Below are 12,942 nucleotides of genomic sequence, written 5' to 3'. Positions count from 1 at the left end.
CAGGGCATTAAGCTTCCCCATGCCATCCAACCATCTCATCCTCTCTTGCCCCGTTCTCCTCCTTCCCTCAATGTTTCCCAGCAAGAGGGTCCTTTCCAATGAGTTGGCTCTTTGCACCAGGTGGCCAAAGTATTGGAGCTTCAGTTTCAGCCATCAGTCTTTCCAAGGAATATTCAGGGTTGATTTCCTTTAGGACTAACTGGTTTGATCTTGCAGTCCAAGGGACTCTCAAGAGTCTTCTCCAACACCACAGTTCAAAAGCATCAACTCATCAGTGCTCAGCTTTCTTTATAGTCCAACTCTCACATCCATACATGACTACTGGAAAAACCATAGTTCTGATTAGATGGACCTTGGTCAGCAAAGTGATGTCTCTGCTTTTTAATACGCTGTCTAGGTTGGTCATAGCTTTTCTTCCAAATGAGCAAGCATTTTTTAATTTCATGGCTGCAGTCACAGTCCTCAGTGATTATGGATCCCCAAAAAATAAAACCTATCACTGTTTGAACATTTCCCCCATCTATTTGCCATCAACTGATAGGACTGGATGCCATGATCTTAGTTTTTTCAATGTTGAATTCTAAGACAGCTTTTTTACTGTCCTCTTATACCTTCATCAAGAGACTCTTTAGTTCCTCAATTTCTGCCATAAGGGTGGTGTCATCTGCATATCTGAGACTGTTGATATTTTTCCTGGCTATCTTGATTCCAGCTTGTGAACTATCCAGCCCAGCATTTAGCATGATATACTCTGTAGAAGTTAAATAAGCAGAGTGACAATATACATCCTAGATGTACTTCTCTCCCAATTTTGAATGAGTCTGTTGTTCCATGTCCAGTTCTGTTACATCTTGCTGTGCATACAGGCTTCTCAGGAGAAGTTCCATTTGGGTGTGATGAAAATGTTGGAGAATTAGACAAAGGTGGGGGGGTCACACAACTTTGAATATATTAAAAACTACTGAATTATACACTTTAAAAAAGTAAATTAAATCTATCTCAATAAATGAAAAGCTCATCATTGCCTGAGGCCAGCTTTAACTAGGACACTAACTTTTGACCCTTTTGCCCACTTCATGGGGTCTCAGTTTGAGGCAGAAAGGAAAACTCTCGAGTTTAAAGCAATATAAACATTTTTCATTCTCACAAAATCTCTTTTTTGTAATACAATATTTTACAAAGAAAAACCAAACATTTTAGAGAATCCCAGCCACGAAACCAAAGAGAGTTCCCACAGCATCATCGCAGATAGCAGAATCCTACACTGAAAGGGTTTTCATTAGCTTGATGATAATAATGATGAGTTATACAGAAATGTATGCACATTGGTGTAAGTTTGTCAACTGTCTTTTCTCAGGAAGATCTTTCATACATTGTATGAAAGTTCAAGTCTATGTTAAAGATGTGAAAATAGGCTTGGTTTTGTGGCAATGGTAGCTGGTAGTAGTAATTTCAGGGACCTTCCTTGGCAAAATTAAGAGCTAAGATAAAATTTAAGAACAAAACTAACAAAAATCATTGAAAGCTGTAAACTACAAATGTCTCTAAAACTGGGGGGGGGGGGCGGCGGTTCTGGGAGTGCAATCCAGATGCCTGTGTGGGACCATTGCTTTTGGGGACACAGGGGAATTCTCCAGAAGTTCGGACCTGGGTTAGAGTGGCTGAGAGGGAACCAGACTGGATTACCCAGAGGACAATACCATCTAGAATGGAAAGGTTAGGATTCAGCACAGAACACCAAGTGTGTTCTCTTCACTCGGAAGAATACGTTGTTCTTTTAAATACAGGAACATGTGAGGAGGACAACAATAGCCCATCATCTTTCAGAAAGCAATTAACATTTAAAAAATAGCAAGACAGACACAGCCCATCTTCCTCCTAACAGCTAAAGCTGTCTGCCCTCACACACTGAGCAGCACCTTGCCATGTATCTCCTCCGGCCCTTTCACAGGATCGCAAAGCGAAAGCACGCAGAGGAGAAAGCACCGACCCAGTCAAAATCAAAGAGCCTAATGTTCCACGTGCCACGTCCTGACAAAACGTTTACTGGCTCTTGTGCAGTGTCTTACTGAATCATGTTTAGAAGAGGGATCATGTGGGTAAAGGAGACCATCCCATGGAACCTTAAATATTGATTATAAAAGCTTTTTGTAAAACACACACATTTCAAGAATAAACGCATTCCACAGACACAAACCTAGCCAAGAAAAAAATCAGTGAGACTGGGATTGTACTTTTACAAGTACTTGTAAAACATAAACCCTCGAGTGTCTGTAGGGAAGTGCGCGAGGGCAAGTGGCCTTGAGGAAACTTGGCCACAAGTGGGAGGGGAGCACCTTGGAGAGGACACCGTACCCATGCAATGAGGAAAGCAGCACGAGAACGCGAGGCGCAGCGAGGACCTCTGCCTAGCAGCTCCTGCTGGCTGGGGTCAGGGAAAACCCAAGTCATAAAAAAGAAGAGGGCTGGAAAAGGGTCTGGAGGGAAAGTCCAGGCCAAATATTCTCCTGAGAAACGAATGAGCCAATCACAGTGAGTTAAAACCTGACCCTAACAGTAGTAGCTTGAAGGCCTTTTGGGGTAACTAGAACTTTCCATCAGGTGATGCTATCGGAGAGGAGAGAACTAAGTGGGTTCGGCTCCATCTCCTGGTGCTCGAGGCACTTTTCTGGAGTTAGTGGCTAAGACAAGATCCTGAACATACTTCATCTCAGGAAGAGAGAGGAAAACCAATAGGCTTTCCAGGTATGGCTTGCCGACACCTCCGTTGCCACGGCGTCCATCTGAGCTCCTAGCCCAGCAGCGGCTTAGGTGGGAGGAGACCGGGAGCGGATGGGAGAGCTGGTCAGGTAGGGGGCGTAGGGGCCGTCTCCAAACACATTGGCGTAGGACGACTTGAGGAACTGCACATAGTTCTGCATGCTGCGGTTGGTGCTCTCCGACTGCTCCAGGCGGTCTTTCAGGTCCTGTAGGCGGCTCTGGTAGCGGCGATCAGCCTGAGAGAAGGAACGGGCAGGGGGCCACGTGTGTGGAACACCCAGAACAGACCAACCCCAGAGGCCAGGGGATGAGGGCTGCTAATGGGTCGCTTTCTTTCTGAAACTATTCTCAACCTGGATGGTGGTGATAACTGCACAACTCAGAATGTACTCAAAAGCACTGAACTGTACAATCTGAATGAGAGAGTTTTATGGTAAATGCCGTCTTAACAAAGCTGGTAATAAACAAGGGGAGGGGCCTGGAATATCCTGAAGGGATGGGAAAGCGATGGGAAGAAAATAAAACCACGTCATATTCATAGAAACAACAGAATACAGTGCCCTGTGGGCCCCGGGAGGCTCAACCTCAACCCAAGCCCTTCTTGTCTGCTACCACCACCCCAACCCCAGACAGGCTCACATCGTCCCGGCTCCGCCGCAGCTGGCTGAGCTCGGTCTTGGTCCTGCTCAGCTGGGTCTCAAGGTCCAGGATTTTGTTCTGGGCTGCTCGCTCCTTGGAGGCTGCGTGCTCCTTGGTTTGTTCCACCTGCCCAGAAAGCACAGAGGTGGGGCTGGCTTACCTGACACGGGGACACCTGGTAAAGAAGAGGCTGGGCCGCTCCCACTGACCGGTCTCACTGTGGAGAATTCTCTGGAGCCCCAGGGCGGGAGCTAGCTCTGGAGACAACTTCTGCAAGCCTGCTTCACCTGCCCTTTGCCAACGCTCCATGAGTTACCACCTCAGATGTGGAACACCTGTCTGAGGCCCACTCTGGCAGCAATGACAGGAGCAGCTGTGAGTCCAGTGCCAAGTCCTTTACAATCACTGCTCATTTGATCTTCATGATGAATCCGTGGGGGCAGGTACTACTACGATTTGCCCACTTTTCAGATGCGGAGATAGGCTCAGAGAAGTTAAGCGATGTGCCCAAAGACACAGAGCTGCTTAACAACAGATGTGAGACTGACCTGCCTCCTGGCGTCTTCAATGGCACTCTCCAACTGCCTCGCCAGGGTCCCACATTCCCGTGTTTTCTCCTCCAGTCGCAGCTGGGACTGGTGGATTGCCTCTTCCCTCTTGGCAATCACCTGTAGGAACTCGATATTCTGGGCACTGGTCGCCTCCAGTTTCCTAGGTGAAAGCATTCAGTCAGAGTCTGCTGGTCCCACTACGTGTCCTGTTCCACATGGCCGGGGGCTGCCAGCCACACTGGACCGGCGTTCACATCATACAAAGAATCTCCAGGGAATAACAGGAATAAATCAAAGAAATCTGCTGATCATCATGACAGCAAGGAGCTGTATGGAGAGTAGGAGAAGCGAGCAGAATGACAGTGGGCTGTGCCGCGTACGTGTATCATCACATGTAATACGGCAGCTTGCAGCTCAGGAATGTGGTGGGTTCCATTCTGATCCCCACTTTACAAATGAAGCAACTGTGCCACAGAGAGGTGAAGTCATTGGCTCAAGGTCACCACAGCTGGTAGGTCTGTCACCAAACCACACCCCCCCACACCCAACTTCTTCACTGCTGCCACCCTCAGCAAAGGGACTTCAGCTGGACCACTCAACACCATTTGTGACCAGCCATGGGGCAGCAGTGACCATCTCGTGTGCACACATGGTCCCCAATGCACTTCCAGAACACCTTCCAACCTCAGGAGTTCTGTAAGTCCTGCAACCTTCCAGCTGCATCTTTGAGGCCAGCAGAGTAAAGGTGGAACCCAGGGGAGACCACTTGCTTAAAGTCCCTGCTGGCAGGCTGTGTGAGCCACCTGGGCCAACTGCAGCCTCCTGGGATTCCCCGAGTCTTTCATCACTGAAATGAGAGCTCCAGCCCTCATGTTATGGACACTAAAAGCTCTGGAGGAAGACAGTCTAAGTCACAACTTTGCAAGTCACCAGCTATGTGCTCTTGGGCAAGTCACCTAACCTCTCCCCAAGCTCAGTTTCCTTGTATTTAAAATGGGGATAATACCAACTCATATATACTATCCTATACAGCATGATTTTGTACACCAGGTAACATGCTAAGCCCTTTGAGGATTTTCTCATGGAAGATACACAACAACTCCAAGAACCGGACTTCTCCCTACCTTGGTCCCTTTCTCAAGATGAGTAAACGGTGATGAGGTTCAAAAGGATGAAATGATTTGCTCAGGATCACAATGCAGGTAAAGTGGCCAAGTTGTGATCAAAGCCCAGAGATTCTGATTCCAAAACATGAACTCTTTTCCTGACTGCCTCCAATAGTCCGTAAGTAACAGGGAATAGATCAGAAAGGTCTTGGGAAGGGTGACCAGGAATAAAGAGCAGAATGCAGGGGAGTGTCTCCCACCGCAGCACCTGGCCCTGCTGGTTTGCTTGGATGAAGCATGCCTTTCTGATAGGTGGTGCCTATGGGTGGTCTGATCCTTTTTTTAATTTTTCTTTTTACTTTTTGGCCACACTATGCAGCATGCAGGATCTTAGTTCCCTGAGCAGGGATCGAACCCAGGTTCCCTGCAGTGGAAGCGCGGAGTCTTAACCAGTATGGTCTGATCTTGATCACAGTGTCATGGAGCATACCCCCTGGCCGGAGACCACCTTCCTCTCTCCCACAATGCTTACCGCTGCAGTGCAAACAGCTTTTCCTCTGAGGTCTGCCTAGTACCTTCCAGGGCCTTGAGTCCCTCAAACATTTCTGCACACTGAGCCCAAAGCAGCTAAGTGGCTGAAAAGTCTCAGGTCCTAGGAAGAGGACAGAGATCGGACCAAGTGCCTCTAACCTCTCCAGTTCATCCACCTTCAGACTCAGCTGTTTATTTTCCTTCTGGGAAGCCTGATGTTTCTCTCTCGCCATCTCCAGCTTGTCCCCCTGGTGTTCGATCTAAAATGACAGGAACATAGACTGGTTTACGAAAGAACCTCCAGGTACAGCCCTCCCTTATCCCTGTGACCTGTCATCCACACCCAGGAGAGAGGCACGCTGCCCTCAGCTGGCATCCAAGTCTCAATGCACAACCTGGAGGAGAGAGGAGAGTGGGGACAGGTTAGGCCCAACCCCTGAGACCGAAGGCTCTCCCATGCTGAGAGAAGCCAGCTTCGATCCTGAATAGCCACGATGACACATTCTAGTTCAGGAGAGGCCAGTCAGTAGGATCTGGGCAGACATAAGAAGGCAGAAGTAGACAGCAGGCCTAACTGGTCCATGCAACCCACTACCGAGCTTTACCAAGGACGTTGGTGGGACTGCTGATGTCATTCTGCTTAACTGGGGACCAGTGCAAGCAAGGCCATAGGAAATCTATCAAGTCCTTCAGACTGGCAGGTTTGAGAAGTTATCCAGAAGACTCAGACATTCAGGCCTGAAAGGCCTTGAGAGTGCTCAGGTTGAAGAGTAGGCAGGTGATTTAAAGTACTGAGAACATGGGCTTGGGAACCAGACAGAGCCGGCTGGCTTCCAGTCCCTGTTGACAAGCATTATTAATTCAGGAGAGTGTGACCTGTGACCTCAGGAAATGACTTCTCCCCCTCTCTGCCCTTGGCTGCTTTTTGTGAAATGGGGAAAATAAGACCATTCGCAAAGTTCCTGGGAGAATTAAATGAGAGAATGCCGGAACACAGAGCATGTGCTCAAAAAATGGCAGCTACTTCCACTGTTACTGCAAGGACGCAGGTGTAGAGAGGGGCAGGGTCTCACCCAAGGTCACAGTGCAGATGAGAAGCGTACCATTTCTTAGACCTTGCCAGCTTGGTTCCAGGCACCCAAAGATAGATTGCCTCTGGGAGAAAAGCAGTCCTCTGTCGGGACAGAAGCTCAGGCAAGGGGTCTATTCAGACTAGGGAAAGGCAGCTAAAGCAAGAGAAAGATGGAGACAAAGAAAACCTATGGCTTGGTGTCTGCTGGTGGCATGAGGCTTGAGGACAGCAGCAGAGCATTGAAGGGCAGAGGGCGGCGGAGACTTGGAGCACTCGGGGAGCGGCGAGAGCAGGAGGGCCCGGCAGCTCCTATAACTACAATCACTTTGTGCAAACACAAGGCATTTGGCACACCAGACTTTTATTTCACAGCACTGATGATAGCTCACTCCTTTCAGAAAGCGGCAGCCAAGAAAAAGGAAGTGGTCCTCCCTTGGGGCGGGGGGGGGGGGGGCGGCGCGCGTGCAGCTCATCTTGGTAAGCGGGCCCCTGCTCGGGCCAGTTCGTGGGACCCTTTCTGCCAGTCCCTTACCCGGCTGCGCAGGTCTGATATGATGGCTGTGAGGTCAATGTTCTTCCGCTCATAGCCCTGCAGCTGGTCCTGGCACTCAGCCAGCTTAGCCTCTGTGATCTTTAGAATATCGGGCAGCTGCTGCAGGTCAGCCAGCTGGGACTGGAACTGCCTCCGCGCCTGGAGTGGGAGAGAGGAGCCCACGGTTGGGAAGGGCCTGGTGGCTGCAGCAGCCAGACAGAATCCTTGGGAGTGTGGGAAGGCTGCCCTCAGGGCCCCCGGAAAGGGTCCTGCAAGGCCCACGGGCAGAAGTGCAGCCTCCCGGCAGGCCACTAAAAACATCTTAGCTGTTCTCTGGGGGGATGCATTTGGCCACTTGGTGACTGCAGCCTGCTGCTCCTTCACTCACTGAAGAGTAATGGCAAGCATGTAACAAACTCCAGGACCCAGGCGTTTCTCCCTGAATTCATACAACTTACACAGTAGGTGCTGCTGGCCCCACCTAAGCACTCTGAGGATCAAAGGATCATTTGCCCAAGGTCACTCAGTTAGGAACTGGCAGAGCCAGGATTCAAGTCTAGTGTAACCCAAAAGCTCCTAGGAAGGCAGTCACAATGCTCTGGGTCAGAGGGAAAGCTATCACCTATCTGGTCTTCACCCATCCTTGTATTAAGGAGGAGCCTGAGGACTGCAGAGGGGCGGTGACGTGTCCAAGGATATGCAGCCAGGTACTGGCTGAGCCTGGACTCAATCTGTCTCCAAGGTCACTATTAAGATGATCCCTTTGCTTCCAGACAGCCAAGCTGTCTCTAGAAGAATAATGCTTTTTGGGGGGGGAAGGGGACAGGAGGCAATTTTTTGGCTGGCACAAAATAAAAACTTCACACAGAATGCATGCAACAGGCATACCGAAGGCCTGACAGATCTGTGGATCTGAATCCACCTGAATGTTCCAAGCAGGGGAAAATTTTTTTTTTTTTTTTTAAGGAAAACCAGGATGAGAAAGAGGAAAAACGAGGAAGCAGGAGAGAGAAAGAAGAGATGAGAAGTACATTAGAGAGCGTCAATGACGGACAGGAAGGACAGACTGTAGGCCTGGGACTGGGGAGGGGAAGAAGGCGAGCACGGGGAGCAATACCGCTTCAATCTCTTTGTTCATCTCATCTTTAAGGATCTTGTTCTCTTTGTCACAGCGTTCCAGCTGGGCAGCCACTTCATCAGCCTCCAGTCTGGTCTTCATCACCTGGGGACCAACAAAGCATTGGGCCATCTTGGGCAGAGCCAAGTTTTGGTGGGGAAAAAAAAAAAACACCTTTTGTCGGGGAGGCCTTGGGGTGAGCCTCCCTCTATAGCAGGAGGCGCTGCTGCCCCGGCAGGGCGGCTGGCACCAGACAGCCTACCTGACTCTTATAGTTGTCAATCATTCCCTCGTAGTTCTTAACCGATGCCTTCAGCTGCTGGACCTCGATGTGCGCCTGGTTGAGCTTGTCCTCCATTGGGGCGAAGCTAGCCTAGAAGGAAACAAGGTTAAGGTTAACCGGCTTGCGGGTAACCAGCAGGAAAGGTCCCGGAGCAGGTGGCCAAACCAAGCCCTGGCTCCTACTCAGAGGGGCTGGCAAAGGGAAGCCCCACCTACTCGACCCCTGCCAGCAGGTTTCCTCAGAGAGGCACCAGGCGGGGCTCCCGATATGACCAACTCAAGTGAAGACAGATGAAAATAAAGAGATTCCCGTGTTTTCCTGTTCTTAGCACAAAGGCAATGCATTATTGGGAGTTCCTTGGCAGTCCCATGGTTGGGATTCAGCATGTTCACTCCTGGGAGTCAGGATTTGATTAGTTTTTAGGAAACTAAGATCCCGAATGCCTCGTGGCATGACCAAAACAAGGAAAAAAATGAGAAAAAAGGCAACACAGTATCATTAAAGAAAATGGAGATAAAACCCAGAAAAACAAATCATGATTCCTTAGTATATGGCTATATACTGATAGCTGTGTAGATATTTTATTTTTTCCAATAAGCATGGGATTCTATTATATCCAGTGCTTTGCAACAAACTTGTTAATTAACAAGTATGTTGAGAACTACTCTCACCAATAAATGTTCTATAACCCAATGCTCACCTTAGCAGATAGGACAAAATAAAGTCATGGTATCTCAATAAAATAATAAGCACTCATTTAAAAGAAAGAAAGCAAAAGAAAAAAAAGATATCATGAAATGTGGTTGAGTGGGAAAATCAAGCTACAGAATAACAGATTGAAGAATGAAGAATGAAGAATCAGGGTAAAAAAACTGGAATAAATGTACATATACAGTTAAGAGACCTTCGGTTCTGCTATCACATTTTCTGTGATGTTTTCAACTTTCATCTAAGTATATTTCACCTTTGTAATTATGATTACCTCTGTAATTCATGTCTAGGAAAATACACTTCTACAAACATTTTGAAGAGCTACACTGTATTTCACCACACGGACATACTGTCCTTCAAATAATAGCCCAGGTAACTGTTAGACGTGGGGTTGTCTGTCATTTCTCCAACAATTGCACTGCAACAAATGACACACGAGTCCTCTCCCACCTTTTAAATGAAAAAGATGTGTAGTACCAAGGGCTGCCGGGGAGACGCGGAGCAGACTCCTCACACCCCCTGCTAAGAGCGGGAACCTGTGCAGCTGCTCCACTGTTTGCTGCCGTCTACCAAAGGTCAGTGTTCCACCTACTGACCGAGCATTTCTACTCCAAGGTACAGGAAGCTGTACCGCCCGGACGACCGTCGGCAGCAGGATGGATAAATGTGTCATGGTATAATCCCTACAACGGCACAATGCGCAGCACAGAGAGGGATGGACCACTACGCACGACGTGGATAATGTCCACAGACAGAACACCGAGGAAAAGCCACAAGGGCCAAGCTCAGAGTTCAAAACCAGGCCAACCCATCTGCAGTGACGGAAGTCAGGAAAACCGTTCCGTTAGCAGGGGGTATTTGTAACTAGGTGAGGTCACCGGGGTGGCTGGCTTTAAGGTTCCATCAGGGTGACTAGTGGACAAAGTATGTCTGTTTTGTGTACCTTTCTGTATTATACTTCCTTAAATCTATCTTAACAAAAATCAGTAAAAAAAAAAAAAAAAAAAAGACACTATTGCCCAGATCAGTTAAAAAGCAAGATCAAACCTGGCTCTGCAATGTCAACCTCTGTTCGCTGCCTCTCACTACTGGGTTGCTGGAGGGAGCTGAGCGAGTGGTTAAAGCTAGTTACAGCCCCAGAGTCAGACTGAAGTTCAAATCTGAACTCCCAATACTGCCAAGGGCAGAATCTTGGCAAGAAACTAAAACTCGCTCTAAGCGGTCTCCTTATTCTACAAAGTGGAGTAATTATCACATTATTGGGAGGTTACAGTGAGAGTGAATGCATGTGGATGGTCCAGCAGTGTGCCAGGAGCATCAGTGTTAACTTCAAGGTCAGATCCACCTCACATGCACGGGCTGAATGTCATGTGGGGCACTTCACCCGCCTCAGCCCCGACACAGGACCGCACTTCCTCCCCTAAGGAAACTGTAGCAATAGCGTGGCAGACATCCTGTTCGGGTCCTGCAACTCTACAAGGTTTGGTCAGAACTTGAATCGGGTCTCCCCGACTCCAGAGGAAGCCTTCTTAGCCCACTGCTGCCTCCAGGCTCTTGGAGGCCCCGGTGGTCATTTCTGGGCCCAACCAGGAGTGCCCAGCCGTCTGCTCTCTACCCGAATGTCCCGGGCCCGGCCCTCACGACCCACCTTTAGCCTCTCGTTCTCTAGCTTGAATGCGGAATACTCGGCGGTCTGCCGGTGCAGTCTCTCCACCAGGCTGTCCCGGTCCTCCCGCATCTTCTCCTCCAAGGTCTGTTGTTGGTTTACGAGATCTGTCACCCGGCTGGAAGGTCACAAAGCGAAAGCAGACACAGTCAACCCCACGGGCTATGAGCAGCCTGCATCTCTGTGTGGAGTGGGGCCTGGGGTTCCTTCCCAGGTCACCCATGTCCCTCTCCTTGGCACCCGGGCTGCTCCCAGTCTCCACTGCAAAGAGCAGCTGCCCCCACATTGGTGCCCGTGGTGTTCCTAGGTAGCCTGCTTTCATATAACAGCCTTTAACATCTACCTCCCTTCCCACGCCCCTCCCAGAAGCCTTCTCTGTTCTAATCGTCCTCCAAGGCTGAGACACTGTCTGAAGACAAGGGTCACGGATGCGGTCCCTTCCCAGCTCCCCACAGCAGTTCCTGATCTCTTAGCCCATCAGGAACTGAAGTCAGGACAGAACTCCCAGGCTCAGAGGTCAGGGGTACCCCCCAGGCATCCATCTCCCTCACACACACATCACACTGGGGTTCCGTCTCCCCTAGGTGAGGGCAGGTACCACAAAGCAGTAAAAAGGCACACGGCTTCCCCCCCTCCCCTTGCCCTAGCCCCTCTTCCCCCACCCTCAGGCCCTCAGCAGGGGCTCTAATCCAAGAACCGAGACTGAGGCCTCGGAGGAGCCTAAGGGCTCTTGACTAGAGACCCACCACCGCACCTTTGCACAGCATGTGCTCTGAGCATTGAGAAATTATAGTTCGCCATTCAGCAAATGTTTTGCAAGTACTAACCAGGCCCAAGCAAATGCATTCTATTGCTTCACCAGCAAATGTCCGCTCAACTTGAAAAACCCAGTTCAGACATCCCACCTCAGGACATGTCCTCCGTGATCCCTTTCATCTGTACCTCAGATCCTTCTGCCTTAACTATCCGTTTTCTCCAACTAGAGGGAAAATCCCAAAGGTAGTGCCCTGCATAAGGCCCGGCATTTAGCAAGTTTCCCAGGATATGTTTGCCAAATTGAGTTGAAAACAACCAAAGGTAGGTATTCCTCAGGCAAAACATTCCTGACCTAGAGACCAACTTAGCTCCCCTGCGACCCCTTAGCCCAGGGAGTCCAGGTCTCTGTAGCCCTGTCTCCTCCTGCAGTACAAGGTTAACGCCATGGGGAAGGCAATGCATTTGTTTCTTAACTGCTGTAACCGTAAAGGCGAATACACAGCCTGGTACATAGTAGCTGCTCAATAAACAAATGAATGGACACATGAATTCGGCTGAGCCGGAGAATGGTCACTGTTGATAGTCACCAGTGATGAGGAAGGGGCGTCAGTCACCTTCAACTTGAGGCCACTTTTGCCCCCTACTCCCAGGCCGAACCTCTGACCTACTGACTGGCAGACAAAGAGAAGCTTAGAGAAGACAGGGCAAAGGCAGAAACCAGCTGCCCTGTCCCCCAAGAACTGGAAGGAGGACACCACTGTGGCTGGGCCTGTTTCCCTGCTGTGTAGGTTAGGGCCCTGCTCTGGCCCAGGTTTGAGCAGAGAAGGCCCCTCCGTAGTGCCCAGCAGGGGGTAGGACCCTGGGGCAGGGCTGGAACCAGGGCCTACCTCAGGGCCAGTCCAGTGCAGGCCTGGACCAGAGGAGACAGACGGCACCCGTGTGGCCCACGTGAGCTGCCTCGGGATGCCTGGCACCAGGCACGGGCTCACCCCCTCCTCCAATCGCCCCATGCCCTCTCCTCACACAGACATACTCGTTCAGGACAATAATTTCCAGCTCAAGGTCTCCTTTGTCTTTTACAACTTGGTTATAGCGGCTCCTCCATGACTCCAGAGTGGATAAAGCTTCAGCGACATAAAGATCCTGGGAATAGGGGACAGTAGACAGGGTCCGTCGGTCAGGTGTCAGCACTGAGGCCAAGGGAGCCAAGGGTCGTCC

The 12,942-nt window shown here is 49.9% G+C and overlaps 1 protein-coding gene across 6 annotated transcripts in view; it reads right to left on the bottom strand.

The window, feature by feature from the left end:
- Positions 1–958: 958 nt before the first annotated feature.
- The window catches only part of ODF2 (outer dense fiber of sperm tails 2), a 29,464-nt gene continuing 17,480 nt past the window's right edge, over positions 959–12,942 (bottom strand). For all 6 annotated transcript variants that reach the window (XM_040225288.1, XM_040225289.1, XM_040225291.1 and 3 more), the window contains 9 exons: positions 12,758–12,867; positions 10,951–11,086; positions 8,571–8,681; positions 8,309–8,413; positions 7,192–7,350; positions 5,747–5,847; positions 3,948–4,110; positions 3,400–3,525; positions 959–2,996 (listed from right to left, as the gene is read on the bottom strand). In XM_040225288.1, the coding sequence (XP_040081222.1) occupies positions 2,808–2,996; positions 3,400–3,525; positions 3,948–4,110; positions 5,747–5,847; positions 7,192–7,350; positions 8,309–8,413; positions 8,571–8,681; positions 10,951–11,086; positions 12,758–12,867 (1,200 nt within the window). In that variant the 3' untranslated portion in view covers positions 959–2,807. The remainder of the gene's footprint in view (positions 2,997–3,399; positions 3,526–3,947; positions 4,111–5,746; positions 5,848–7,191; positions 7,351–8,308; positions 8,414–8,570; positions 8,682–10,950; positions 11,087–12,757; positions 12,868–12,942) is intronic.

Source organism: Oryx dammah, unplaced genomic scaffold, assembly GCF_014754425.2.
Source record: "Oryx dammah isolate SB20612 unplaced genomic scaffold, SCBI_Odam_1.1 HiC_scaffold_25, whole genome shotgun sequence".
NCBI lineage: Eukaryota > Metazoa > Chordata > Mammalia > Artiodactyla > Bovidae > Oryx > Oryx dammah.
The sequence above is the reverse complement of the archived record's forward strand: the minus strand, read 5'-3'. Positions and strand labels throughout refer to the sequence as shown.